Raw genomic sequence first — 27,074 nt, forward strand, 5'->3', positions numbered from 1 at the left:
GTTCAGGTTGAAATGGATCTGCAAAAGGCACCTTTCTCATTAGGAAACCCTGCTTTACAAGTTAATCACAGAATTAACTTGTAAACAGTCTCAGCTCAACAGCATGCATTACTCAGGGAAGGTTCTTATTTTCCTTTTCAACCTGAAGTCAGTATCAATCAGATCACCTGTCTCTCCCAGGGTTTTCTGATGCACTACCATAAAGCAGCATCTGAACACCCTTCAAATGAAACAGCAGTAGCAAAATTCTTCATGGACCTCTTGAAGGTTACATCTGTACTAGTATTTTCAGTGGTTCCAGGGAATAATCTCAGGCCCTGGAGTCTGCCCTCAGCACAGGAAAGACATGGACCTGCTGGAGCAGGTCCAGAGAAGGGCAACCAAAATGCTCAGAGGGCTGGGGCACCTCTCCTATGAGGACAGGCTGAGGGAGCTGGGGTTGTTCAGCCTGGAGAAGAGAGGGCTCCAGGGAGACATTATTGTGACCTCTCAGGACTTAAAAGAGGCTTATAAGAAAGACAGGGACAAATTTTTTACCAGGGCCTGTTGTGATAAGACAAAGGCTAATGGTTTTAATCTAAAAGAAGGAAGACTTAGACTAGATAGAAGGAAGGAATGTTTTACACTGAGGGTGGCGAAACCTTGGTCCAGGTTGCCCAGAGAGGTGGTAGATGCCCCATCCCTGGAAACATTCCAGGTCAGGTTGGACGGGGCTCTGAGCAACCTCATCTAGTTGAAGGTGTCCCTGCTCATTGCAGGGGGTTGGACTAGATGACCTTTAAAGGTCCCTTCCAACACAAACTATTCTATGCTTCTATGATCTGAGCAGTCTGTGCTGTGACAGCCTTCAAAAACGTTGCTGGTTTCATTTTGACAATCTCCATGTACAGTTCGGTGTTAGCCTGGGTCAAGAAGCATCCTAACAGACTACAGCTTTACTTCCCTGAGATAAATATAGGTGAAGCTGGTGATGAAACACAAAGTTTAGAGCTTACTATGTCTCCTGGGTTTCCTGCTGGTCCTATTGGTCCTGGTGCCCCATCTGGTCCCTATACAAAATAAAGCAGAAACAACATGAGTGATTAGCACATTTTGTAAGTTTGTCAACACACTCCCTACCACAGCTGGCAACACTGGAGCTTTCTTCAGTTATTCAGTTCAGCATTCATTCCATCATTTCCTCATTCATTGCAGAAAAGCAGTGCCAACCTCTGCATGCAATCTGCCTCCAAAGCCAGAAATAGTCAGATATTTGAGTTTGGTCCTGGCGCTTCCTTCTGAAAATAGGGGACAAATAGGAAAAAGCCAATCTTGTGACAAAAATAGCCCTGAAGAACAGAAAATATGGGAGCAGTTTGAAGTGCACTCTGTGGCTGGCAAAATCCTGGAGCCATGAGTCAATGCACACAGAGGAAAAAGTCAGCAAAAGTTGAAGAAAAAAAATATCTAGGGGAACATCACATTTTGCTCTGCTTCGACAGGCTCATTTTTACTTTGCACATTTCCTTTGACTGTGGGTCTATTCAGAGGGTCTCAAAGGACAATTTTAAAGGTTTTAATCCTACTGGAATAACCCTGTGGCTGTGGCAGTATGTGTCTGTGTTATTAGTTTCTCCAAAAATAATGCTCATGGGAGCACAAACGACCCATAAAGCACGTCCACGTGTTGTCCCAGTGGCAAAGCATTCAGCATCCTTTAGGCACTGCTACCATCTGAAAACAGAATTTTAATCTAATCCTCTTCTCTGGTACCTCCTGTCATTTAGTCAGTGCAATGTAAATTCATCTTTGAAGAGACTGTGCTGTTCCCCAGAAAAGACAAAGGCTGCACACCCTCAGCATGGCAGAGCCAAACTGCACCGTAAGCAGCAATATGAGTGGTGATGACTGTAGGAAAAGAAAGGCGCTTTGGAGAGAAAATCCCTTCATTAAGGAAAAGTCCCAACTCTTGGAGGGCATAAGCAGTGATACCACAAGCAGGAGAGCCAAGTTATTTCAGCCCTGCTTCTGCACAGTCACCCCTCTTTAAATACAAAGAGGCACAGTTGTGTTCTCAGAGTAGAGCTAGAAAAGAGAAGGACTGTGATGGAGAGGTACGCCTCTCTAGAATTAAAGGCCTTTTAATTCAAAAGTAATCCACAGGATATGAAAAATGGGTAAAATCCAGTCTCATGCCACCATGTAAAATTGAGAACTAAAATACTCTTAGATCTGCCGGCTCTAGACTGACAACCTATTCCACATATAAGAAAACACCTATACACATTTTACTAAATAGTCTCTATGGAAGTTTTCACAATCGTTGCCTTGTATAAAGAGAGCAACTGAAGCTTAGCATCAATTTACAGAGTGAGTTGAAGCAATCAGCGAAAAGTGGCCAATGTATTAAATAGCAATTATCATGAGTGGGGAGCTCTATGACACTCAGGGGACCATTAGAAACCCGCTGGAAAATGTAAATGCAATGCACAGAAAGGTGGGAATGGTCCTTTCTTCCATATGGAGCTTGCCACAACCTTTATTAGTAAGAAAAATAGAGGATCGTCTTTCAACAGAGGAACTTACAGGTGGACCAGGGTTTCCAGGAGCCCCTGAGAAGCCAGGCATTCCAGGGTGGCCCTACAGAAGGAAAAGAGAGACGTTCTTTATGCGTTATTCACATCTCTACTTTTATAAAAGTTAATATTGTGAGGTAACATCAAAATGAGACAATACACAGAGACAATACACTTTCTGTATGAGAAAATAAGGAACCGTGACTTTTTTAAAGCAAAACCATAGTTTTCAAAGCATGCATTTGAGAAATAAACATAGTTAGAGTTAAGGTGTATGTAATGTGCACTTTAGACTATACTAATGGGAGATGAGAACAGATATTGTGGAATTGTATAAGGCAGAAGATCAGGCAGGAAACCAAACCTGTTTAAAATATCCTACAAATGTCATTGAAAAGGTGCTGATTTGCACCTTAAACTATTGACTCAGGCCTTGGCAAAATTAACTACGAAAGTTTGCTCTAATTTAGACCATTCTCCTCTTTCCTGGGGCATCTCAATCCCTCACAGAAGAGGTCATCCTTACATTCATCTTCCAGGACAAACACTGGCTTTTTCAACCCAAAGACACCTGACTTGGATCTCATTTAGGCATTATCTGATGAAACGACTAAAGGTTGGATAACGTAGACAACTGAAAGAGGAAACAGATCATACAATCGTAGAACAGTTTGGGTTGGAAGGGACCTGTAAAGGCCGTCTAGTCCAGCTCCTGTTTCAATAAACAGGGATATCTCCAACTAGATCAGGTTGCTCAGAGCCCCATCCAACCTGACCCTGAATGTTTCCAGGGATGGGGCACCTACCACCTCTCTGGGCAACCGAGGGCAGGGTTTCACCACCCTCAGCATAAAAAATTTCTTCCTTCTATCTAGTCTAAGTCTACCCTCTTTTAGATTAAAACCATTAACCTTTGTCCCATCACAATAGGTCCTGCTAAAGAGGCTGCCCCCATCTTTCTTATAAGCCCCCTTTAAGTCTTGAGAGGCCACAACAAGGTCTCCCTGGAGCCTTCTTTTCTCCAGGCTGAACAACCCCAACTCTCTCAGCCTGTCTTCATATGGGAAGGCTTTTATTGGACATGGGGATAGAAGCCTGTGGAAGACTGCTACAGCACTCTTCAGCATAGCCCATTTGAGGTTTATCAGTGATGAAGAGCTCCCATCTTCTGCCTCTGAGAAGGGTATTCCTCTATTGACATCACAGCAGTTATTGATGAAAGAACAATCACAATGATGGCACTGTTGGAAACCACATTCTGTTTTTACCTGTTCACCTTTTTCTCCTGTATCCCCAGTCATACCACGGTCTCCTTTAGAACCCTAATAATGTAAAAAAAAATACCACTGAAAGTCACTTAGATCCAGTACTGTGTCACCTTTTTGACTTATTTCATAAAGCACTTGGACATTTGAGCATAAAACACATAAATTCGTACCAAGTCCTACTTGCGCCCCCCTCTTAAATTCTTCCCTAGACTTTCACTACCAATGTTGGAGCCAGAAATATATGTGAAGAATGGCCTTTCAGCTGACCCAGCATAGCCCTTTTTTTTTATGTTGTAGTCTCATGGACATGAAGAGGAGTTACATATCCTTAGAAAGCAGATAGGTTTTTAGGAACGTCACTAAATCAGATCTTGATAAGGAATCATCTGTCCCAACAAAAAGGCATCCACAGTATGAGCTAGTAATCTCCTCTCCCTTCAGGGACAGCAGCAATAAAACCGGCATTTCCAAGGTGCAGTCAGAAAATTCATACCCAGAAGTGTACCCCTCTTTCTCTTTCTGTCCTAGCGACAATCGAGCAGAGGCAGCTAGCTCAAATGTAGACGTCTGTATTATTGGTGCTCGCAGTGAAATGTGACGAATTTCACAGTGAAAAATACTGATATGATGGGGAACAAGTTATGAACAGTGCACAGAACACAAACGAATCATTGGCCATGGAAGTAATACTTCAGTTTACTACATGAGAGCTAGGAGACAAATCGGGGAGGGCTACTTATTAATTAAAAGAGGCCTAATTCATATTGCCAGAAGGCATGAAGTTGCTCACGAGAAAAGATCTGCAGTTCTACTGCTCTACTTCAGAATGGGACCTAAACACTAGTTTGTGTGTAAGTGTTGGTAAGGATCATATACCACATCTTCAAAAGTGCAGAGCTCTTCAGGTCTTTCACTGCGAGGACCCTCCTAGTGTACTTAGAAAGGAGTCACAAAGACTGCCTTTGTGTTTGCACCTTCTTAGGGGGTCTTACAATATTATTTTAACATTTTTAAACTCTGAATCTGCCTTTTTACTGACTACAAGTTAGACTATTTATCAATTACTTGATTTTATTTTATGCACATGTATAGTTTAAAATCGGTCCTGTTACTTCACTTAAACATTCCATCTTGCTGCCCAAATCTCTGCTTTCTCTTAGCATATAAGAAAGCAGCAGACATCGTATGTCTCAGACTAACTGGCATTTCTACCAGTTATTGTCTTTATGGGTTACTAATTCTTTTGCAAATTTTATCCTGCAACATACTTTCATTTTGATCAACCCTATATTTACTTTTGAGACTCTACTGCTCTCCCCACCACACTTTTAATTGCAAGACATAAAATTAATTCATGAATCTCTATTAGTTTGTTCTACACTCTAATAAGCGTAAATACAAAGATGTTAAAAGAGCAGAAGCTGTTTCAGACAGTAGGACAGTAATGCAGGGAAGTCTGGAGGAAACTGTCGTCCATCATGAAATCACCTTATCTCTCCCTCCATTGATTTCATTTGATTTATTTCACATTAGGCAGTTGTAAAGGTTTTGATTGTGACCAGGCACTGGCATTGTGAGCAGTCTGGTGACAGACCTCTTCATGGGAAACACTTGAAATGTGACATTACTAGAAGCCTTCATACACTGGAAGTTTTATGTTGGCCTGTGTCCCTAGGCCATTAGGCAGAAGCATATAGCTGAAACAAGGAGTTCTCCCTACAGTGTGTCTCAGGAAGCATTCAGAGCCTGAGGATAAAACCACCATGGCAGATAGTGCACGTGGAGCCCAGCAGCCCATTGCATCACCCTTAATTTAAGTGATTCTGTGATATAAGATTCAAAGAGGAGAGAAACAGGCAGGGTGGCTACTGCCGAGGCTTTAATTTCTTCCTCTCCTGATTTGTATTAAAATTTACTCTCAAGTCCTTATCTGTCATCAAAACACCAAGGTAATGAAATTTGACATCAAGAATCAGGCCCTTCACTTGTGTGTGTCTGTGTCTTTGTGTGATCAAAGGGATGGCAGAAGATGCTATTTAAGTGAAACAGTGTTCGTGTGGGGAGCTGTACAGTTCTGCGTGCATGTGGCACTCCAGAGAATTGCCAGTATACGGCCCACCCAACAGGCCAGGCCTACTCTTTGCACAGAGATAGATGTGACCAAGATCCTGTTTCGGCCAGTACTACCTAGTCACAAATAAGTTTTCATTAGACAGCTGAAGAAAAGCAACCAACCTTTGGGCCATCCAGCCCAGGTGGGCCTGCAGGACCTCTAGGACCAGCATTCCCCTGCAATGCAGAAGAGGTAGAGATGAACACTAGTTTAGTCCATCGAATCCACAGACATCTAATAAAGACTGAGTAAGTTGTTGATGAAAAAAACATAAAAATCAACTATTTAAACATATTATAAGAAAAACAAGGTTACACAGCATCCAAGGGGGTCACTTCCCCCGTTCTCTTACCATTTTCCCATCCTGGCCATCTCTACCTGGTGGTCCTCGGAGACCTTTATCACCTTTGAAACCTGGAATGCCTGGCAGTCCTGGAGGGCCAGGAGGGCATTCACTGCACACATCCTAGGAGAGAACACGGAGAAATAAATGAGCAATAAACTGAAGGTCCTTAGCAGATGCTACAGACACCTGTTATGAATGTGGCAGTGTGGTGCTAGTACAATAACATAGGCCTTTGTAGTTTGACCACACTGGGCAGGATCTGGGTTACTTTGCCTTACAGAAATGAAATTAGGACAGTGTGGAGCAGAGCGAGGGTCACCAGCTGAGTTCTCACATGCTCCCATGGGGACTTTCGATCAGTTCTATCAGTTGGACTGTTCCTAACCAATCATCCAGGACCAAGAAACCTAGGAAAACCTCTTCCCAAGGGGGAGGTCAGACAGCTGCAAAGCAAGACCACGAAGAACAACATTGTTTTGAAGCTACAAGATTACTAGAAAACTGTGTCTACACCAGTCTGAAGGAGCTGGGTTACTGCTCAGAAGGCAGATTGCTAGGGAAAATCCAGGTGCAGCACAATGTCAGAAAGGGTGCTCTGCAAAGGAAACTGTATTCAGCAGCTAGCATGGCCAAGAAGAACTCATCCGATGGAGTACATGAAGACCAAGTGAATGTCACAGCGTCCTGGCCAAATTCTGTCATGAAGAATTACTACCTCCTTCCTTCCAAAACTCTTTGAAGCATCATCTCAGTAGTCTTTACATTTCTACTACCCTGAGGAAATGAAATACTATGGGTATGACATCTCCATTTCAAAGGCAGACTCCTCTCAGCCAAAGGGGAGTGAATCCTGCTTATAAGAGAAAGCATAGTGCAACAGATGATAGATCATCAGGCCAAGAGTTAGGACACCTTGTTCCAACACCCGCCTCTGTCAACGATTTGTTGCAAAAATTGGTAAACTGCCTTTCTAAGTCTCAGTCCCTACATGCATATTTATCTACTTACAATACAAGTGCTTGAGAAACACCCAGGGCAACAGAGCCCTAATTTCATCTGGGATTTCAAAGTGCTGCTTTACACAGAGCTGTACCAAGTGTGGAGTGAAAAAGTACCAAACAGAAAGAATAAGCAAGGTGTATGAGTGTGTTTAATCATGACATAATCAAAGGAAGAAAACAAAGGAACATCAAAATAACATCCTGTACCCAAAAATAAGACACTTGCTATTGTCTGGATCAGAAATCCTGAACAATAGCATACATGAAATCTCCAGAAAAATACTTGGCTCCATAGGAAAGACAGCTCTTCAATGAAGGCATTTCACGGTAGCAATCTCAAAAGGGTCCTTTTGTTAGTGGGTTTGGTAAAAAAAAGGTATTTTTTTAGTTTCTTTAAATCAATAAGAAAGGATTTCTTGACATGTCCCAAGACTGTTTAAAAATCTCCGAACTCAGCCCATGTAAATCTGTAAAGATTTTGCAGTCAGCACCTATCAAATACTGACTTATTTCCCAGACAACTCTCTACACGGAGAGTAAAAGCAGACAGGCAGATCATCACTTTTGAAACGTGGATGCACCTGGGCTTAATTACCTGTATCCTTTTAGATGCACTCTGCAAACTGGCTTTGTACCCACAGTTCAAAACTGCTCCAGTCACTGTTGAAGGTATATGTGGAAAATCAGACTATTTATTAAAATAGTTTCCATTTTCTGGTTTAGATGATACGGGTTGACAATGTTTATTTCTCCTTGGGAATTCATGCCTCAGAAAGAGCTGAAAAAGTCTCAGAGCTTTTGTAATATACACCGCGTTATAAAGAAGATCTTTGTAGGTCATTTCACTGCTGGGGGCGTTCAAAAGGCATTGGATTTTGATCCCCAGCACGTGCTCTAGTGTCCCAATAACAGAGCAAGTAGGAGCCCTGCAAGTTTCAAGCTTTGACAGAGTGTTTAAAGGCACCTTTTCCCCCTGTAGCTCAGACACTTTCCCATCACGGAGTGTTAGTCAGGTCTGAATCAAACATACAGATAAACTCCCACCACCATCAAAGGCTGATTACCTTTACTAAGAGGTTTATGTCCTCTGGAGAGAGCAGGGGTGAGGAACCCTGTGGAATGAGAAATTCATTATTTCAGGCAAGTTTGAATGCATCAAGGTATAAGAAATTTTCTTGAACATGCTTATGGACTCTTATTGGTTTCCCTTGCCCTGGCAATGACTCACTGGGCCAAACACATACTTGCTGCCCTACATTATCAACGCACTCCATCACACCTGAGATGTGTTGAACTCTTCGTATACAGGAAATGCAGTTCTTGCCAAGGGTACCACACAGCAGTGCTAAGAAATTGCCTTTAAAATTTTGGGGCTTATTTGCATGCAGGATATGCAGTTACTTTCACGCTGTTCCAAAGCCATCACAGATATTTTTATCATAAGCCCTTAGTGGTTCTTAGTGTTTTTCTGGTTCCTCTGCGGGGAAGAGCAGCAGTGGAAGTGCAGTGAAGTGCACTTCTGAGGTGAGGTGTACAGGTGGAAACAGTTAAAAGGAAGATGTAATATAGAAGTGAAGTTACATACTGGTTTTCCAGGAGGTCCTCTCTCTCCTGGATTTCCAGGTAGACCCTACAGATCAAGAGAATGAAAAAAATGTGAAATTATCATACAATAACCCCTGGTTGCTCCCACACTCTGCTGACTGCTCTGGACTAGCACGCATTTTACTTTCTGCCACTGAGCACCACTGCCCCTTGCATGTGACAAACAGTACATTCCTTTAAATATCTGCAGCTTTAAAAGTTATCCCTCTCAATTTTTTGCCGTCTCTTAATCACACCCTCTCAACCCCTCCTAAATCTCACTTATCTACCGTATGACCCTGTTAAATTCATTTGAGTCACACAAAGACTAAAATTGATCTAGCTTGTCTCCTGGTCTCAGGAAACACTCAGCTGCAATGGTGTGAAGGACAAAGCTTTAAATCCCTGAAGACACTTGTAACATGCAAAATCAAGACCTTGCTTTGCACGAGCCTTGCAAACAGGTGCCTTACACCTGAAATCGCAATGAGACTTTTTGTTTGGTTGTTTGTAGGGGTGTATTGGTATCAGTTTTTATGAAATGAAATGACCATCATCCTTAGAATTTAAGGTCCGTGAAGTCATGGTTTGGAAAAGGGACATCCTCCCTTCAATGGGCATCTCTTGCCTGTTGTTAGCAAGTCATTAATTTATTAAAAAAAAACAACAAACAACAAAGAAATTTGTCCCATTTAAATCACCACTTGCAGTGGTGATTTAAGTTTGACTGGGTGAGATTTCCCCAAACCATTCTCTCCTAAATTCCTGTATCCAGCTGTCCCATCACCTTGTGTCATGAATCAAGCACATGCATGTTCTTTCCATATGGAGTACTTTAAAGAACATAAAAAATATCTTCTTACTATCTTAACCACATACAAAAAGCCATCCTACACAACCATTTTTGCATCTGCAGGAACAGCTTCTACAGACCTTTTAAAGGCATCTTATCTGTGTTCAGTTTAGTTGATTCTGCAGCAGGACCCACCTGGAGACGTCTCTGGGATGGTGCCAGATTCCCCACCCAGGATGTTAATCAACACACTGAAGATACAAGTAGTGGCTTTCAATCAGTCTAGGCTCAGCAGGGGCTACCTAGGGGACTTTCCGAGACCATCCAAAATTTCCACCTGCAATGCTCCTTTAAAAATTGGTCAAATGCTTTGTCAGGAAGGCGACTAGGTGTTCTGTCAACCACTTTGTCTCAGGTTGGTCCACTGTCTCCAACAAGTTCATTGTATTTTTTTATGCAGAGAACTAGATGGGGAGTGACTTGGCTGCCTGAAGATTAATGACTTAAGTGCACTGGGTGTGCACACAGGCAAAGTTGTGATACTCTGCTACACCATAGTTACGGCTACAGACCAAGCTGGAATTTCATCCTTGTATCTCACTTATAAATTAATTTCCGTACTTCTTGCTAGAGAAGAGATAAAATGGGTAAATATGTTGATTGTTCTTTTTCTATGTCCACATTAAACACTTCTGGGTAAACAATGATCCTTCAGTTACCTTAACTTTCTAAGAGATGAATATTAAACAGAAACTGAAGCGGAGCTAAAGTGGAACTGAAGTAGTACTGAAGTTCATGGAAGAAAGCTTTTTGTCCCTAGAAACTAAACCTTCTGCAGGCGAAAACTAAGAGAAGGTAAGGTGTGAAGGAGATTCTTAGCTCATAATTCCCCACAAATGTCCTTCTGGGGAAATAAGTAAATATAAGGAAACGTTATAACCATTTATAGTTTTGCGTCTTCCACAGAGCAGTAATGTGGTTGTTAGAAGATTGTGGGATGTTCCCAAAGTCCTTTGTCTTTCACAGGTGCTAATCATCAGGTCATGTTTTTTTTGCATCCTCTCCACCATGGTTGTCAACAACTTCTGCACGTGGGAAGAGGGTTGCCTAAATAACAGTCACACAGATCTCATATTGCCAGACCTACTTCGCTCAGGAAAACTCCCACGGCACTTGCTTTAACGAGTGTGATGGAAAGCGAAGACTTGAGCCATGAGAATCATCCCGGATCAGAAAGCAACACAGAAAAGACAATTCAGAAATGTCTTTCACGCTGACTATTAACATAGCTATAAATACACTATTTCTACCATAGGGCTCACTGACAGCCTTTTGCTTTGGGATCTGAAACATGACGTGGTACTAGCAGTGGAATTTTGGCATTTAAAGAAGAATATAGGAAAAGACTTCTTAGTTAGGAGAAACAGCACGTAAGAAGAGAGTGACTAAAACTGAAATCCTGGGAAAGATTTAAGCTTAGCTGTGATACCCACATGGTATCACATTGCCTTGAGACAAAAAGGGATGGACCTATTTTCTTGAACGCTGTACGATGTGGAGTTGGTGATGTCTTTAACAGGGTGGAAATAAGCCAGGATAAGAAATTAAGCTATGTGCCATGGCTGACAAATCTGAAAACGACTGCACCCCCAGGAAAAGTCAAACAGATGAAAGGTACAAGACTGCACAAAGGGAAAGTCCTTTGAAGAATGCTTGTCTGAGCTCAAATGAACAAACCAGATGTAGGATGATGGCACTTCAGCATGTCCCATTATCAGAGAAAAGGCAACTGGAAGTGGAGTCCAAAGCAGATGAAAGATTGCTGGACTAGAGAGGCCTGGAGTCAGAAAAGGCTGACAAGGGCCAAGCTGCAAACATTGCTCAGAGCAGAATCAAAATGCTAGAAGGAAGGCACAGAAGGTATAACTGCATCTGACAAGCTGACTAACAGGGGAGGAAACTGGAAAAGAGAGAGCCAGAAAATAAATTAAAAAAAATAACTTAAAAGAGTCTGTCCAAAAAGCTGCATGGCACTAAAAAAGAAACCCTGCTAATGCGATGTGGGAACATGCACAGACCCAAATAACAACCAGTGTTGGAAAGCTCATGAAGTCTGAACTCTTTCAGAAGTTTGCAGCCAACAGTGGCTGACGCAAAGTAGAATATCCGATGAGTGGTACGGTACGCTGGTGCAGGAAAAAGATGTCAGCAGTGAGGAGGATCCGGAGTACTCTATCGGCCTGCAAACTGACAGACAGGAATGGTCTCTAACTGGGAACCGATGGAAGCTGTGATGCTCAGGTGAGTGAGTGACATACGTGAAAATAAAAGAAAGAGAGAGTGTACAGGGAAGCCAGTCACACAGGCTTATGGATGGGTGGTTCTATTACAAGGCTGAAAATTAAACTAGATTTGCAATAGCTTAAACAAGATAAAAGGGAATAAAAAGCCAATAGGAGGCTTAATAAGTGTACTCTGGTTTGGGGTGTATGTACCCCAAGCACAAAGGCTCCTGGAACTGTCCTTCTAACTGTACGGGAAAATCAACCCCAGGACAGAAAACTCTGCTTTTCAGACACGATGGCAGTAACGTATGCATCCACAAAGTTTTTGTAATTATGAAAATAAATGCAGGGGAAGATTAACTTCGCGGTAATACTGGAACTTAGTTATCAGAAATAATTAACATAATTAAAAGGTGATTAATTCAATGTTTATGTTAATTAACATGATCTTAATCAAAATACAGAAAGAGCCTATTAAATAGGTGCCCTCACTGCTAATAGTAGGGCAAGAAAATGTCTCGTGCAGATTGTTTTTTAATCTAAGGGAACTAAGTAGGTATGTTGAACAGAAACATTTTAGCTCCCAGCACAGGCAGAGGAGAATGGATGCTTCCCGAAAAATGTGTAGTTTAAGGGTGTTTGGCCGGAGAGTGTCTGCTCCTTTAGGGGTATCTGGTCAAGGACCATTTTCAATACAACAAGGGAAAATAAGGAGGAATAAATAAGAACATACAGGAACACAAACCTGACTGACTAATAATAAGGGAGGCAGTGATGGGAACCAAAGATGGCCAGTCACACTAATTGATGTGGGCATGGGGGGGTGGGGAGGATGTTTATTCCAGCCAGGTTATCTGATTGGGGAGCTCGTCAATTTGGAAATTAAGGCAAAAGGAGGAAACCAGAAACAACATAAACTAAGACACAGACCTGATGAGAAGCAAACCTCACCACTCACACTAATTGATGGGCTATCAAGAATCCACAGGCATCACTTCCAGCAAGATCAACATGGACTTTGCAAGTGATAAGATTTTAAAACGGGGCAGCCCAGGACTGGGAGGGGTACAGGAATTGAAAGATCTGTGCAGACCCATGAGGGGACATGCAGGGGAAGCAGGATATGTGTATAGGGCCACAAAGATGATCAGGGGGCTGGAGCACCTCTGCTGTGAGGACAGGCTGAGGGAGCGGGGATTGTTCAGCCTGGAGAAGAGAAGGCTCCGGGGAGACCTTATAGCAGCCTTCAAGTACCTAAAGGGGGCCTGCAGGAAAGATGGGGAGGGACTCTTTAACACAGCATGTAGGGATAAGACGTGTGGTAACGGTGTTAAACTGAAAAAGGGTAGGTATATATTAGATACCAGGAAGAAATTCTTTCCTGTGAGGGTGGTGAGGCACTGGAACAGGTTGCCCAGAGAAGCTGTGGCTGCCCCATCCCTGGAGGTGTCCAAGGCCAGGCTGGATGGGGCTTTGAGCAGCCTGGTCTAGTGGGAGGTGTCCTTCCCCATGGCAGGGGCTTGGAACTGGGTGATCTTTAAGGTCCCTTCCAACTCAAACCATTCTGTGATTTTATGGTTCTACAAAGAAGACAATCTGTAGGAATTTATGGGCATAGTGAACTCTAGAGGGCAGTTCATACCAATAAACAGCAACCCTTTTGCTAAGAGTAACAGAACAAAGCAAAACCAGCACAACTATACTGTAAACCTGGACAAGGATTTTCAAAACCTAAAATTTTAATAAAGCAAGACACTGTCCTGACAACACTTGACAAGTTGTCAACAAATGTTTCAAAAGGTGACCCTGAGCAGTGGTATTGCAAAAAAATATGGCATATGCTTTTCGGGGACTAGAAAGAAGCTAGGATGCAGTCATGTGAAAAAAAAAAAAAAGGATTCTGTTCACCCATGGGAGGTAATTCTGGGCAAAGCTATTGCAGAAGAAGTATTGACTCTTCCACCTCCCCAAATACAACCGTAAATCGGATTCAGCATTATCAGGGAATACAACAACTTATAGCAGACACACTTCCAAGAGCCTCTGATGAGTCTGCAACTGGAAAAATAATGCAGAGAATAGCCTCATGCATGTAAATGTGATTTAAAAGAATTATTCTGTCTCAGAAAAAAACTTGGAATGCATTTGCAAAGGCAACAGCAAAATACAAGACATTGAGGCAACTCATTAAGGCTATTGCCACTGAATGGCGTGGGAATTACTTGGAAAATTCATATTAGCAATTCAAATTGGAGCTTTCCTAACTGATGACATACTGTTTAAACACAACAGAGTACAAAAATGGGCATGCTTCAAAGAATATGGGAATGGTACATTAATATACAAGAGTGCAAAAGCAGAACAAAAAAATCCTTTGTACGAGTCATAAATGAAAGTGGAGATCAAGAAACGACAAATGCATGATCTTGTCAAGACAGGTAACCCTGCTGTTATACCAAGAAATAGTAGAATGTGCCCTGTAGTTACATTTACACTGCCTGAAACACAGGTAGAATTGCTTAATAAGTGATAAACCAGAATACAGAGAACTTCTGAAAGACATATTGAGTGCAATTAAAAGAGTTAGTGTAATAGAGGATGTGTTTTATAAGTACCATAAGGAAGGGTTCTGTTTGGGTATTTTTCTGTGGGGGAAAGGGAAGATGTAAAGGCTGAGTGTTGCCTAAGAGCTGACCATTCACGCTGATATGAGTAGAAACAGAAAGAATCAGAAAAGCCGGCTCTGATACTCTTCTCATTACAACACAGTTGTAATAAACCCATCTATTGAATCTCCTGTTAAAAACCTCTAGGCTAAAAATCTCAAATATCTGAGATAAGGTGAGGAGCTCTAGGGGCAGTCAGCAGGGCACAATCAATCCTGAACCTGTGGCTGCTCAGTGACACAGGGTAGTGGAGGCAAAGGACCGTTTCTACTATCGTGGGCTGTGGAGGAGTACCCTGGCCATAATCATTTGTCTTGTGACAAAGTAGTTGGTAAGAAAACAAGAACTTCTCCAAACATTTCAGGAGGAAAGGAGATCTATCCCGTAAGAAAAAGTACACCCTTTAGGCCAGCCGATGTACATCAGTAAAACTATACTAGAGATGAAAATTGCTTGCCATGGACTTCATAAAAATTGGTACCCGGTCCAGACATGACAGCATCATAAAGCAGCGTTGAGGAGGAGAGTTAGAGAAGGTCACTGCCCCCTCCCCACAGTGTTCCCTCAACAGGCACAAATACAAAGACCACCAAGCCTTTCAAAATCTTCAGAGTCCCATTGCTGGTTTTCCTCCAGGACTGATTTCCACATCACAGCGCTGGCTGACCAGCAGAGAAAAAAATACCTCTCCTCTTTCTGATTCAACACTGCGACAAACCTGGGCAGCGAGAGGGGTCAGCTTTCCAGCTGGGAGTCTGCCACGTTTCTCTCTATCCCTCAGCTCCATGACTCACCCACTGAGACAGCAGGAGTGAGGACAACGCACCACGAGGTTAAAATGTCATCTCTCGTGCATAGCATCAGTAGCAAAATGAACTCACTAAGAGTTTTTAACAGCTGTGGCCCTGTTTTCATAAAAATATTACAGGTTACTTATTTCAGCGGCTTCTAAGAAGTTCCTAGATAGCTTAATAATCATCCTTTTCCAGTGTGTGGTCATTCACAAGTGTATGCTGCCAAGTCCCTTCTTCAGAGTCATTTTAAAATGGTTCAGTGGTAAAGTCCACCACTTTCCTTGAGACTACCCTCCTTAGCATAACTGTTTTCCGCCCTGACACCCTAACTTGTAAGAGCTCCACTTATGCAAATCATCTCCCTTGGACCGCCCTAGTAACACTCAATGACTGTGGTTGAGTATGAGCATAATTTATAGGTAAATTAGATTCAAGTATTGGCAAATTTCTTGAGCACTTACACTTTTATTTTACTTACGTCCTGGCCAGGAGGCCCCTGTGGTCCAGGGATACCAGGTACACCACGGGGACCCTGGTAAGGAGAGAACAGACAAGCCCACTAATGTGAACAGTACTTATCAGGTGGTTCTTAGCTGAAGAGAAGAAATTTTCAGCCCAATAGTTATTAGGAAAAAAAAAATTAACTAGCAGTTAAACAACTAAGAGGGAGTTTAAGGAAAAAAAGAAAATTAAATCTCACATTGAACTATCACAGTATTAGTCGTTTCTGTGCCCCAAAGGACTATAAGTGCATCACTAAAGTCAAGCCTTACATGCCATGATTGGAAAGGTAATAATGACTCTTTATAGGAGGCAAGTTTATGAACAGGGAGAAAATATGACTGAGCACAGGACTGCAGAGGAGAAAAGAAGGTCCAGCTCCTCAGTGCCAAGCTAGCACACCAGCTAGGACTGGCTGTTGTGCTGGAAATTCATGCCTGTGTACGTCGAGACCGTTGTATACAGTTATTTGGTTCACGCCAATGGATTACATGCGTGTAAAACTGCACATTGAGGAACAAAGTGTGTTTGGTGAATACTGAAATGCACAGTTTTCTGTAAGATTTAAGTAAGATAAATGCTTTAAAATGGTTTATTTTAAACCTTTGAGGCCTTGGCTATAAGGCATAGCAACGTGCCTTGAATTACGTGCCTCGAAATACTATTTTTGAATGAAGGGTTAAAAAACCAACTCATTATTTCTTTTAGGACTATGGACAGATAAGGAAAAGTTGTCACCATGCCAAGAGTCTCAATCAACTCTTTCTCACAACTCAATATAGCAGACAAGTAGCTGGTAATGCACAAGAGAAATTGCCTTTGGAGGGTCAGCCATTCTGAGCCACGCTGTGGCCCTACCATCCTTGGGCAAAAAGAAACAAATTAAGCATGTCCTCATGAAGTCATTGGTAGGAACACAATTAATGTGGTTGTCCCCTCCCCATAAAATTTGGGTGTAGTTAGAAAGACATACTGTACCAATGACCCTTTGTCTCCTGGGGGTCCCATGGGGCCCTGCAAACAGAAAAGACAGCAATCAAAACACTTAAAATTAACACCCCGCCTTGGATGATGAGGGTGGGTCCTGAAGCACCAAGATAACAAAAATTGGGCAAGGAAGGATGAGGAAAAGGAAACTCTGACAGCCTGCTCACACAGACATCCTTGGAGTGTGCAACATTCGAACACCGGGATGTTTCGGGGAAAGACCAAAGGCAGAGTAAGGAAGAAATTGAGGTGGATCATGGATCAGGATTACCCTGTCCCAGATAGAGAATCCTACACTTGCTTTTCTTGAATTTCATACGGTTGGCGATTGCCCAGATCTCTCTGTAAGTCCTCTCTACCCTCAAGGGAGTCCACAGCTCCTCCTAGTTTAGTATCATCAGAAACTTATTTAATGTACATTGGATTCATGCATCCACATCATTTATAAAAACATTGAAGAGCGCTGGCCCTAAAATTGAGCCCTGGGGAACCCCAATGGTGACTGGCTGCAAGCCTGATGTAACCCCATTTACTATATTGTGATTAAATCCTATCTGTAACACTCTTCAGCAAGGGTGAGATCATGAATCTGAGCTCATGTGGTTGAATCTTACTGAGTGTGAAACCAGGTGAGCTGGTGAGTAGGAGAGTGTGCCAGCAACTGGGTTGAAGGTTGTGAACCCAGGGCCTCACAGGTCTGGGTGCCAGCAACTGGAGGACACTGGGGTGCAGAGGAATGGGTACTGGGCAGAGTAGGTGTCCAAGACCAGCTACTGGAAATATCCACATTACACGTATGTATTCCAACAGTGACCTTCAAACCTCATCAGCCAAAGAGGAGGACTGGGCTTAAGATACTCTTGTTCGTGTTTCTGCATTGGTCTGTGTGGCCACATGCGTGTGTGTGTGTGCGTTGCATACGCATATGCACATTGGCAATGTGTGCTGAGCCTCACTGCTGGCTGGACATAGGGACACAGAACCACAACACCCTCCCATCTCTTGGGCTGGGACAGGACAACTCTCCCAGGGCCTGAAGACCACTATATTTTAGCTACCTCTAACACACGGAAAAGCATCCCATGGGACCCGTGTGCTCTTTAAATGAGGTCCCAGCAGGGAGTCCAGTGGACTTGCATATGCTCTTTGTTTGGAGATGCAACTTTAAAAGGTGCAATTGAGTAGAGTGAGCCACTAGAAGTATCCATTGGGATACTATAGGAACACCACGGAAGTGATGCAGTACCCATATCCAGCATGGATGAGTCAATCTGGCATTCCAAACACACCCAAAACAAGGCTTGACCTCACATCTCTGAGGCTGTGTTTGAATAAATTCATTCACTCTATGGCTCCTCTCCCTTTGGTTTCTATTTCAGGCACATTAATTCACTAATGCTCATACAGTCCTACATGCAAGATGCCTTAATGCTCTGCTCAAGTAAAGGCTAAATACATAATTCTGAACCCATAGTAATACGAACAGGGCAAGGCAGAGCCAGAGCAAAACCCTTCTACTTATGCAGAACACACGTCCATTAAGCAACTTCAGCACAGGCACGTGAATTCACCCCATTTCTCGAAGCAGTCCCCTCTTCTGCTTATGGTCCAGTTGGGATGAACACACTCTGCTAGTACTCGGTTTATGCCTCAGTGTTATGTAAATAGTAACTCAATACCTTAGCGAAGTTAAAAAGTCCTCATCTATACATACCTTTTATGCAGGGAGTAAAGCCCAAGAGAGGTTAAGGGCACAGGAGGAAACGGTGAAGCCTCCAATTAAAAAGAGCTGCTGGCTCTCAGCTCTGGAGCTGAAAGTGTTAATGCACACAATTTTGTCACATTGCTAAAAAGGGTATAGGCTGACACCTTTAATTCAGTGTGTAATATGCATTGAAGCAGCTCCACTGACTTTATTCTATTTTTTTTCTGTGGGACTCAGTCTTTGTGAAAGCCTGATGGATTCAGCGTTACACAGTGTTTTTCAAATTCCAGAGTCTTTGCACTGGAGCTGAGGTTATGATGAATCTACAGTGGAGAAAACCATCATAATAGTTGTTGAAGAAATATTTAGTGAAGCAGATTAAATAAATAAAAACAAATCAATTGGCAATAGTGTAGTATATAAGTGGCGACTCATCCTGACAGTGGTCAAACAATGGTGACACAGGAGACAATAATCCTCTGGTGTGAGACAAGTGATGTTTTCATTTGGAGTCAAGTTCTTACTCATTTGTGTCCATGGATATGTGGATGCTAAAGCCCCAATGGAGAATAACTTTGTCATCTGGTGCTCATCAGGATGTAGAATTGAACTCACCTACCCCTGTACCGAATCTAAAAATCAGTAATTAAAAACTAGCCACAGCCTGGTGACTTTCAAACAATCCAGATGCTCGTTTGCTAATTTCATTTTAATTTTAATATTAATGACAGAACATTAAGAAATGCAAGGCCATCACTGTTCCTTAGATAAATTAAAACAAATAACACCCAGAAAATCTTCAATCATCGGTAACCCTGTGAGGACTGTCAAGGCCATGACACAGCCCCAGTGTGAAATGGGACAGACCCACTCTGCTTTCCCTTATAGGGTATTCAGCGCAGGAAAAGCAAATATTAAGTGGAGATACGCCTCAGAGTGCTAGATTTGTCAACCACTATTACACAGCAATACGACTTATAATTTCAAGGCAATTTCCTGTACTAATTGGGAAACTTATATCTAGATAAACCAGCGCATTAAAACATTGACTGTGATTGGTACAGTATCATGGCATGTGCGAGGGGTTGCAAAAGAAGGCAAGGTCTCAGAAGTCCTCTAGCAATTACAGCTAAGAATAAAGTTTACTTCCTCTTAAACATATTTCACTCACAAATTCAGTGCATATCTGGAGGACTCTGAGCAGGGCTACAGACAGAGCACTCCCAAATCCCCCTGATCTCAAGAAGGGGTCGTACGTGCCAAGTATTAGAATGATGGAACCCCGACGATATGAAAAGCCAGACTTTACAGAACAGGATCCCAGATACACCTTGTGGCCTACTGATAAGGGTGTACCTTCAACACCAACAGCAGGAGATGACCTGGATGAGGTGCAACAAAATCTTTGCAGGAAATTATGCGGATGATGGCACTCTTGGAACACAGAAATTTAAGTGATTTGATTTTGTGTTTCCCTATTAGAGCACTAACTGTGTCACTGATGTGGGCATGTGTGTCACACTCATCCCTTGTAATGGGGTGACAGCAGGGTTACATCTCCCCCGCAGACCAGTCCTGATGGCTTAGCGCAGATCTCAACTCATACCCACAGCCAACGTCTCAAGATGATGCAGAAGTCATGAGCAACAGCCAGTGATATCAATCATTCCTGCAGCACTTCTCTGCCTTTCTCTTTCAACTACAACCAAATTCATCAAGAGCCCTTACAACAGATGTGTTGACATATGAGCCACGAATGCCAGCCTCTGGACTATGCTGTTTGCATCTTCAGAGGGTGAAATGTCCTACAGGTTCTTGGCACAGATGAGCACAGGCAATGCATTCCCCAGGTGGCAATGGGTAAATTTTTACCTTCTTACAGGTTGCAGCATCATCAGCTACTTACAGGGGGTCCAGCCAGCCCAATTCCTGGCACGCCTCTGTCTCCTGGCTGTCCAGGGAGGCCGGGAGCTCCCCTCTCACCCTGAAACAAAGGAAGAAGTTAAAGGTGTTGTGTACTGTTGAGAAAATGTGCTGAAATGCAATCAGGTTTTACAACACAAGATTGATAGATCCACTACCTAAAGGGGGCCTACAAGAAAGATGGGGAAGGACTTTTTACAAGGCCATATAGTGATAGGACAAAGAGTAATGGCTTCAGACTGGAAGAGGGTAGATTTAGATTAAATGTTAGGAAGAAATTCTCTACTCGAAGGGTGGTGAGACACTGGAACAGGTTGCCCAGAGAAGCCGTGGCTGCCCCATCCCTGGAGGTGTTCAAGGCCAGGCTGGATGGGGCTTTGAGCAGCCTGGTCTGGTGGGAGGTGTCCCTGCCCAGGGCAGGGGGGTTGGAACTAGGTGATCTTTAAGATCTTCCAACCCAAACCATTCTATGATTCTGTGATTCATCCTGACCTGATCCTTCCCTCAGAGGGATGGTATCAGGTGTGGCGGCATGGGGATAAGGCACGGTTACTGTCACATCACGCCAAGTAAAGTGCACCTTTCCTTCACACAAGCCCCAGCCCACTTCTGTGAACACTCACACAACAGCAGAGTGTGCCACATCACAAAACTGAGCAGGAACACGGCCTTCACAAGTGTTTTAATTTATTTTAGTGCACAGCATCCAATTACCAGCATCTGTAATTGCCTGCAGGGTATTAGGCACTCTCCTTGGCTTGGGGAAACACTAACCACCATAATGCACTTTTCTTTGTGTGTCTATGTTAGGCAGCTAACCTGCAAACATTGCTAAATACAGATTATTTATCCAGGGAAGAAAGTATTAGGGATGTTTGTTTTCTTTACAATGTTCTCCTTTACCAACATAGGCCTGCTCACAGAAATGTATGAATGATTTTTTGTTAAAAAATAATTCAACAGTTCTACCACTCTCTCTAGAGCACTATACTACAAACGGAGAGACCTCCCTTCTAGAAAACAGGATTTTCAATAGTAAAACCTGCAGAGCACGGACAACTACTTGACACTGTTTATGGGGATTGTAGACAGAGGGTTAAGAAAGAATTCAGCTGCAGTACTTAAATTTAACGTCTGTTCTCTTGTTACAGGAAGAAATCAAATAAGATTTTTTATGGATTGTCTTGCAGAGATTTGGGCTCACATTGGCAGTAGACTTATAACCATGAATCTTATTTATGTTATTTATTATTACACTATTTCCAGCTATGTAGAAGCATGATAGAAAAAGTGTTACCCGTGGGTTTTGCCCACCCAAAATTCAGTCTGCAATATCTCCTGATTTTTTTTTCCCTTTCTTTCTTTCCTTCTTCTTAAACTAATCTTATATTACAAAGAAACAATACTGTGAGGGCAGTGAGAGAAACTGTATTCTGATTAGTTCAAACACTCCGGCAGATCCCTTATCTGTTATTTTATTCAAGAACAAAATTTCAATACAAAAAGTTCAGTAGCATATTCCCATGCAAAATTAAGATTCTTACCATCTTGTGTTGATATTGAATAGAATATTTAATGAGATTTCTTTTAATGTTTTTTCTGACTTCTATATTATTTCTCAGTCTATTATCATGTGTATGTTCTGAACTGTCAAAGATATATACAACAGACTGCAATGCACTTATACAGAATGCAGCAAAACGAAAAGGAAATATTTTATAGAAGTTTGGTTATTTCAAAAATATGGGATCTAGATGGATCTAGTCTCATACTGCTGTATTCCTCCTTATATCATTTACAGAATCTGTTTCAACATCCTATTCTTCTTCCAATCCAGATTGAATGATCACAGTAATTTCAGAGGAGAATTTTTGACAGATCTGGCTGAAGATTCAAGCACAATCCAGGTGCCCCCAGAAGCAAAGAGTTTTGCTATATTATTCCTTTCTCTATTTGCTGCGTACTTATAAGGGAATAAACATTATTTTCAGATGGAATTAGAGTCATTAACTTAATCAACTAGCTAGTTTTTGTCTTACCTACAATGTTGGAGGACAAACAAAGACTATCTGGTCCCATTGGGAAATAATTCACATCCCCCTTGGAGAGAGGTGAAAGAAACGAGTGCTAGAGAGGAGTGCTCTTTGAGGGGCTGACAGGCGGTCTCAAGAGTGGGTCGACCTTTAACTATCCAATGTCTCTCTTGCTGTATGGATTAAAGGTGCCCAGTCACAGTTTCCCTGAAAAAGGGTGCATTTAGCCCTCAGCCTGTGTTGAATCCACACAATGCTGGAAGAAATTTTAAATGTGGAAAGTGAGCACAGCTAATTCATATCTTAGTATTTACATCTACAGACACATTGGAATAATCAAGAAAGGAACCTCCTAAAAAGCTAGAAGTACATTTTTGACGGAAAGCTTCACAAACTCTATTTTCCAGTGAGAAAGAGAGCACGTTTTCACCATAACTTTTTCTCCAGTTCCAGCAACGGAGACAAGCACAGCCCACAATAAAGCCCACGCTCACCTTATGTCCAAAGGGTCCTGGCAAGCCTGGTGGGCCCCTTTGCCCCTAAAGTGACAGAGACAAAACCAGAAAAAAGTCACCATGCAGCCAAACAGGAGCCTGGACTTTGAGACAGTCAAGGCAGCAAGCATCCCCACCACCCCCCTCCTTGTCTCACACCATCCTGGAAACATTTTACTGATAACCAATTCTGGAGCCCCGACTACAAGAAAGATATGGAAGTGCTGGAACGTGTCCAGAGAAGGGCCACGAGGATGATCAGAGGGCTGGAGCACCTCTCCTATGAGGACAGACTGAGAGAGTTGGGGTTGTTCAGTCTGGAGAAAAGAAGGATCTGAGGAGACCTTATAGTGGCCTACCAGTATCTTAAGGGGGCCTACAGGAAAGCTGGTGAGGGACTTTTTAAGATGTCGGGTAATGGTAGCACTAGGGAGAATGGATTAAAACTAGAGATGGGTCGATTCAGACTGGACGTTAGGAAGAAGTTCTTCACCATGAGGGTGGTGAGACACTGGCCCGGGTTGCCCAGAGAGGTGGTGGAAGCTCCATCCCTGGAAGTATTTAAGGCCAGGCTGGATGGGGATCTGAGCAACCTGGTCTAGTGGGAGGTGTCCCTGCTCATGGCAGGGGGGTTGGAACTAGATGATCTTTAAGGTTCCTTCCAACTCTAACAATTCTATAACATTTAACCAAACAAAATAATCTGCTAACTTGCTTAGAATTAAATGGTTTTAGGGAACTTCCATCAAGCTAATCATTTTTGTACTGGTCACAAGGACAATGGTTACTCCCTTTGGAGGTCTCCATTTCTGATGGCCACCGTAGCACACTGAACGGTCTAATGTTCAGAAACACAGCTTCAGTCCTCTCTGCCTTTTTGGACACAGCACTGTGCTCTGTCTGCAAGCACTTGCAACAATGCAGTGTAACTCTACTAAAAATCCACTGTTCCTCTGCAGAAGTCATGCTCGTCTATCTCACATTGAACTACCCAAGTGCAGAGCTTGCCAGCAGTACTTACCGTTTCTCCATCTTTACCCTTACCAGGCAAACCCGGCTCTCCAGCAGGCCCTGGCTCACCAGCTGGCCCAGGTAAACCCACTTTTCCTTCTTTTCCAGGATCACCCTGTAGAAGACAATCCAGTAAAACACTTAGTAGCATACTAAAGACCATTCCTGTCTCAGGTCTTTCATTGGCACTGAAAGACATGCGTTTCTTCTAGCCTTCTCATCTGAATTTTTCAAGGTATATAGGAAATGCTCTTTTATGGGAAGCCCTTTCCTTCAGTTACCTCAAGACATTTGTAATTTTCCTTAAAGAAAGTAAAAAGGGACTTGAAAATGTTTTGAGAACCAGCTGTATGAGCGAGCCCTTGGTCCACACCAAGGACCTGAGGTAGGTGACCCTGAGGTAGATCTCAGTAATCTGGAAGATGATTTGACTGAAGGGGCTGCAATTCATCTCCTTTTAAACTCCATATATATGCATATATGGGGTCATGTCTCTGATTAGTCATTCCTATCCCAGCAAACAAAGACCAGGACTGCAGCATGCTGGGCACTGTGCAACGTATGAGCAAATTACAAACCCCTGACCTCAGAGGACTCACTGCCTAGCTATGAGATGGGACAGAACAGGCAAGGCAGGCAAAAGGTAAGTGAGGATGCACTGGAAAACTGAACTAATGGTCCAGTCACAACAGCTTATCAGGAAAGCAGAAATCTCAGTTTCTAAACCATGAAGCCAGTTTTTCTTCCAGCCTTGGATTTACAGTGGTGAACAGAAGGGAATTAAAACACCAAATGCCCACTCTCGTCAGGCAGTGAGGACAGCAGAAGATCATCATTGCATAAATGTGTAGCAGTGACTTCACTGTACCCAGTTGTATCTCAGTGGTTTTATCAGGTAAATTATAAAGCTGCAACAGGGTGAAAATCTTATAGCATGTGTAACGGAGGAGGTCAAACAAGATGATCTAATGAGCCCATGGGTCTTAACCACCCACAAACCTATGAAATAATTTCCCAGTTCAGACTGCTCCTGTCCCAGGTTAATTAAAATGCCCTGGAAAAAAAAAGAAACAAATTGATGAAAGAAGAAACTCACTTTTTCTCCCTTTGCTCCCTCCTTTCCCGGCAGTCCAGGGTCTCCAGGCACACCCTGGAGAGAAAAGAACTTTAAAGCTTAAAAACTCTCATTTTAGGTAGTATCAGATCCTAAAGCAAATGGATAGACTGTGGGTTCAGTACGGTCTATCTCAAGGATTAGTATCACTTCTACATTTCCAAGTACAGACAACCTGTAATCCAGAGAACACCACAGAAAAGCTGTGTACCAAGTGCTTAAAGGAGTTATTTTTTTTTTTAATATAAAAAAGAGCTGAACAGCAAAAGCAGAAACTGAGCTAATCCCAGATTTGTGCAGTCTCTTCCTACCAATAACTATTTTTTTTTTCATTCTGTGTAATCCTCAGCAGTTCCCAATCCATTACCAACAAACCCCAAATCATCACCTCTGTATCAGAGAAGCCAGAAGTCTCACAATATTAACTTTTTATGGCTACTGCTCTCCAAAGCTATACATTGGAAAACATAGTTATGTTCGTTTTACCTTCTATTTCAGTTTTCAATCCTTTTCACATCTTGGCAGATCTCAAAGGATTCCTTGTCAAAATATAGATGATTTAGAGCTCCCAATTAAATACTGTAATTCCCTAACTCAACAAAACACATTATGGAGTGGTACTCCATTTTATGGTGTGAAAGGATGTCTTGGCACCAGTAAGATTGGACTGACCTCCTCAAAGGATGGATGCAATAATTGTTTTCCTCTCTGCACCAGTAAAAATTATTTGCAACTATGTAAGCTTTTATAGGTAAGATATTGGTATTACTGATATATAAGTTTGCTTAAAGGAATATGAAATTGAAAAGGTCTTCATTTTTTATATCATCTTTCAGTTTGAAATTAAATCACTACATTAATACAATTAAATCAAATGTACCTTAACAATTAGTAGAAGGGCAATTTAAGATTTCTTAGATCGCCCAGTTAATAAACTCTGCCTTAAAGAGTCCTCTGTGCTAAACCACTGTGCCTGAATACATTATAGCATGGAGTCTAACTGCTGTTTTCACTTACTCCACCATAAACCTAGAGAAACCCCAGACACTAGAAAGAAAATTACACTAGTGGAGCAGGGAGTAGAGTTAGTCCAAATATATTTTTACAAACAGGAAAAGCTCTATCATGCAAAACTTAATAATGGTGATGAACATCTACTGAGGTAAGGAGGACACCATACTGATTCCAAGGCTCTGGTTGTAGGATCAAATACTTGCATGTTTTCATAATACAAATAGGAATTTACCGTGCAATTTTTATATCAAGAAGTCATGTTTTCAAAAGGAAAGGAGATGAAAATGAGGCAAAAGAAACAAAACCAGAGAGACAATAAACATTGAGATTTTTCACTTGAAGAGCTGGCAGCAAAAATCCCTTTTGACAATTGGGTGAGGAATGAAGCAGCTCCATGCTTCCCTCTTGCTGCAAATGAAAATAAGAATATGTTTCATGGATACACCATTCCCAGGTGCCTCCAGATCTTTCAATTCAACCATAAAAAAAAAGTGTAATGAAGCACAGCCTTTTTAATCTGATAGTAAACCCTGTGGAAGGGAAAAATAAACATATTAAATAAAGAAATCAGGGCACAGATGGGAAAACAAATACACTGGTGCATACATACCACATTTCCAGGCAAGCCTCTTGGACCTGGGGGCCCTGCTGGTCCAGTAACACCCTGTTTTAAGAAAATGAAATGTGTATGCATATATAATTCACAACTTGCACCACCACAGGAACAAGATGTTCGAAATGAGATTGGAGTTCATGCCACACAAGGTGTTGTACAAGCACAAAAGCAAAAACCAGCATTTTTGCGAAACACTTTCTAGTGTAAAGAAGCATGGAACAATACAAAATGGATGAAGACTCTCTTTGGGAACTGGGAATTACCCTCCATC

General features: G+C 42.3%; 1 protein-coding gene across 1 annotated transcript in view; it reads right to left on the minus strand.

Moving 5' to 3' along the window:
* The window catches only part of COL22A1 (collagen type XXII alpha 1 chain), a 229,512-nt gene that overhangs the window by 20,806 nt on the left and 181,632 nt on the right, over positions 1-27,074 (minus strand). Inside the window, exons 37-50 of the mRNA XM_074577898.1 lie at positions 26,798-26,851; positions 25,156-25,209; positions 24,070-24,174; positions 23,049-23,093; positions 20,505-20,582; positions 16,885-16,920; positions 15,884-15,937; positions 8,869-8,913; positions 8,348-8,395; positions 6,289-6,402; positions 6,059-6,112; positions 3,824-3,877; positions 2,566-2,619; positions 996-1,049 (exon numbers count right to left, since the gene is read on the minus strand). Of these exons, the coding sequence (XP_074433999.1) occupies positions 996-1,049; positions 2,566-2,619; positions 3,824-3,877; positions 6,059-6,112; positions 6,289-6,402; positions 8,348-8,395; positions 8,869-8,913; positions 15,884-15,937; positions 16,885-16,920; positions 20,505-20,582; positions 23,049-23,093; positions 24,070-24,174; positions 25,156-25,209; positions 26,798-26,851 (849 nt within the window). The remainder of the gene's footprint in view (positions 1-995; positions 1,050-2,565; positions 2,620-3,823; positions 3,878-6,058; positions 6,113-6,288; positions 6,403-8,347; positions 8,396-8,868; positions 8,914-15,883; positions 15,938-16,884; positions 16,921-20,504; positions 20,583-23,048; positions 23,094-24,069; positions 24,175-25,155; positions 25,210-26,797; positions 26,852-27,074) is intronic.

This window comes from Larus michahellis, chromosome 2 (assembly GCF_964199755.1).
Source record: "Larus michahellis chromosome 2, bLarMic1.1, whole genome shotgun sequence".
Lineage (NCBI taxonomy): Eukaryota > Metazoa > Chordata > Aves > Charadriiformes > Laridae > Larus > Larus michahellis.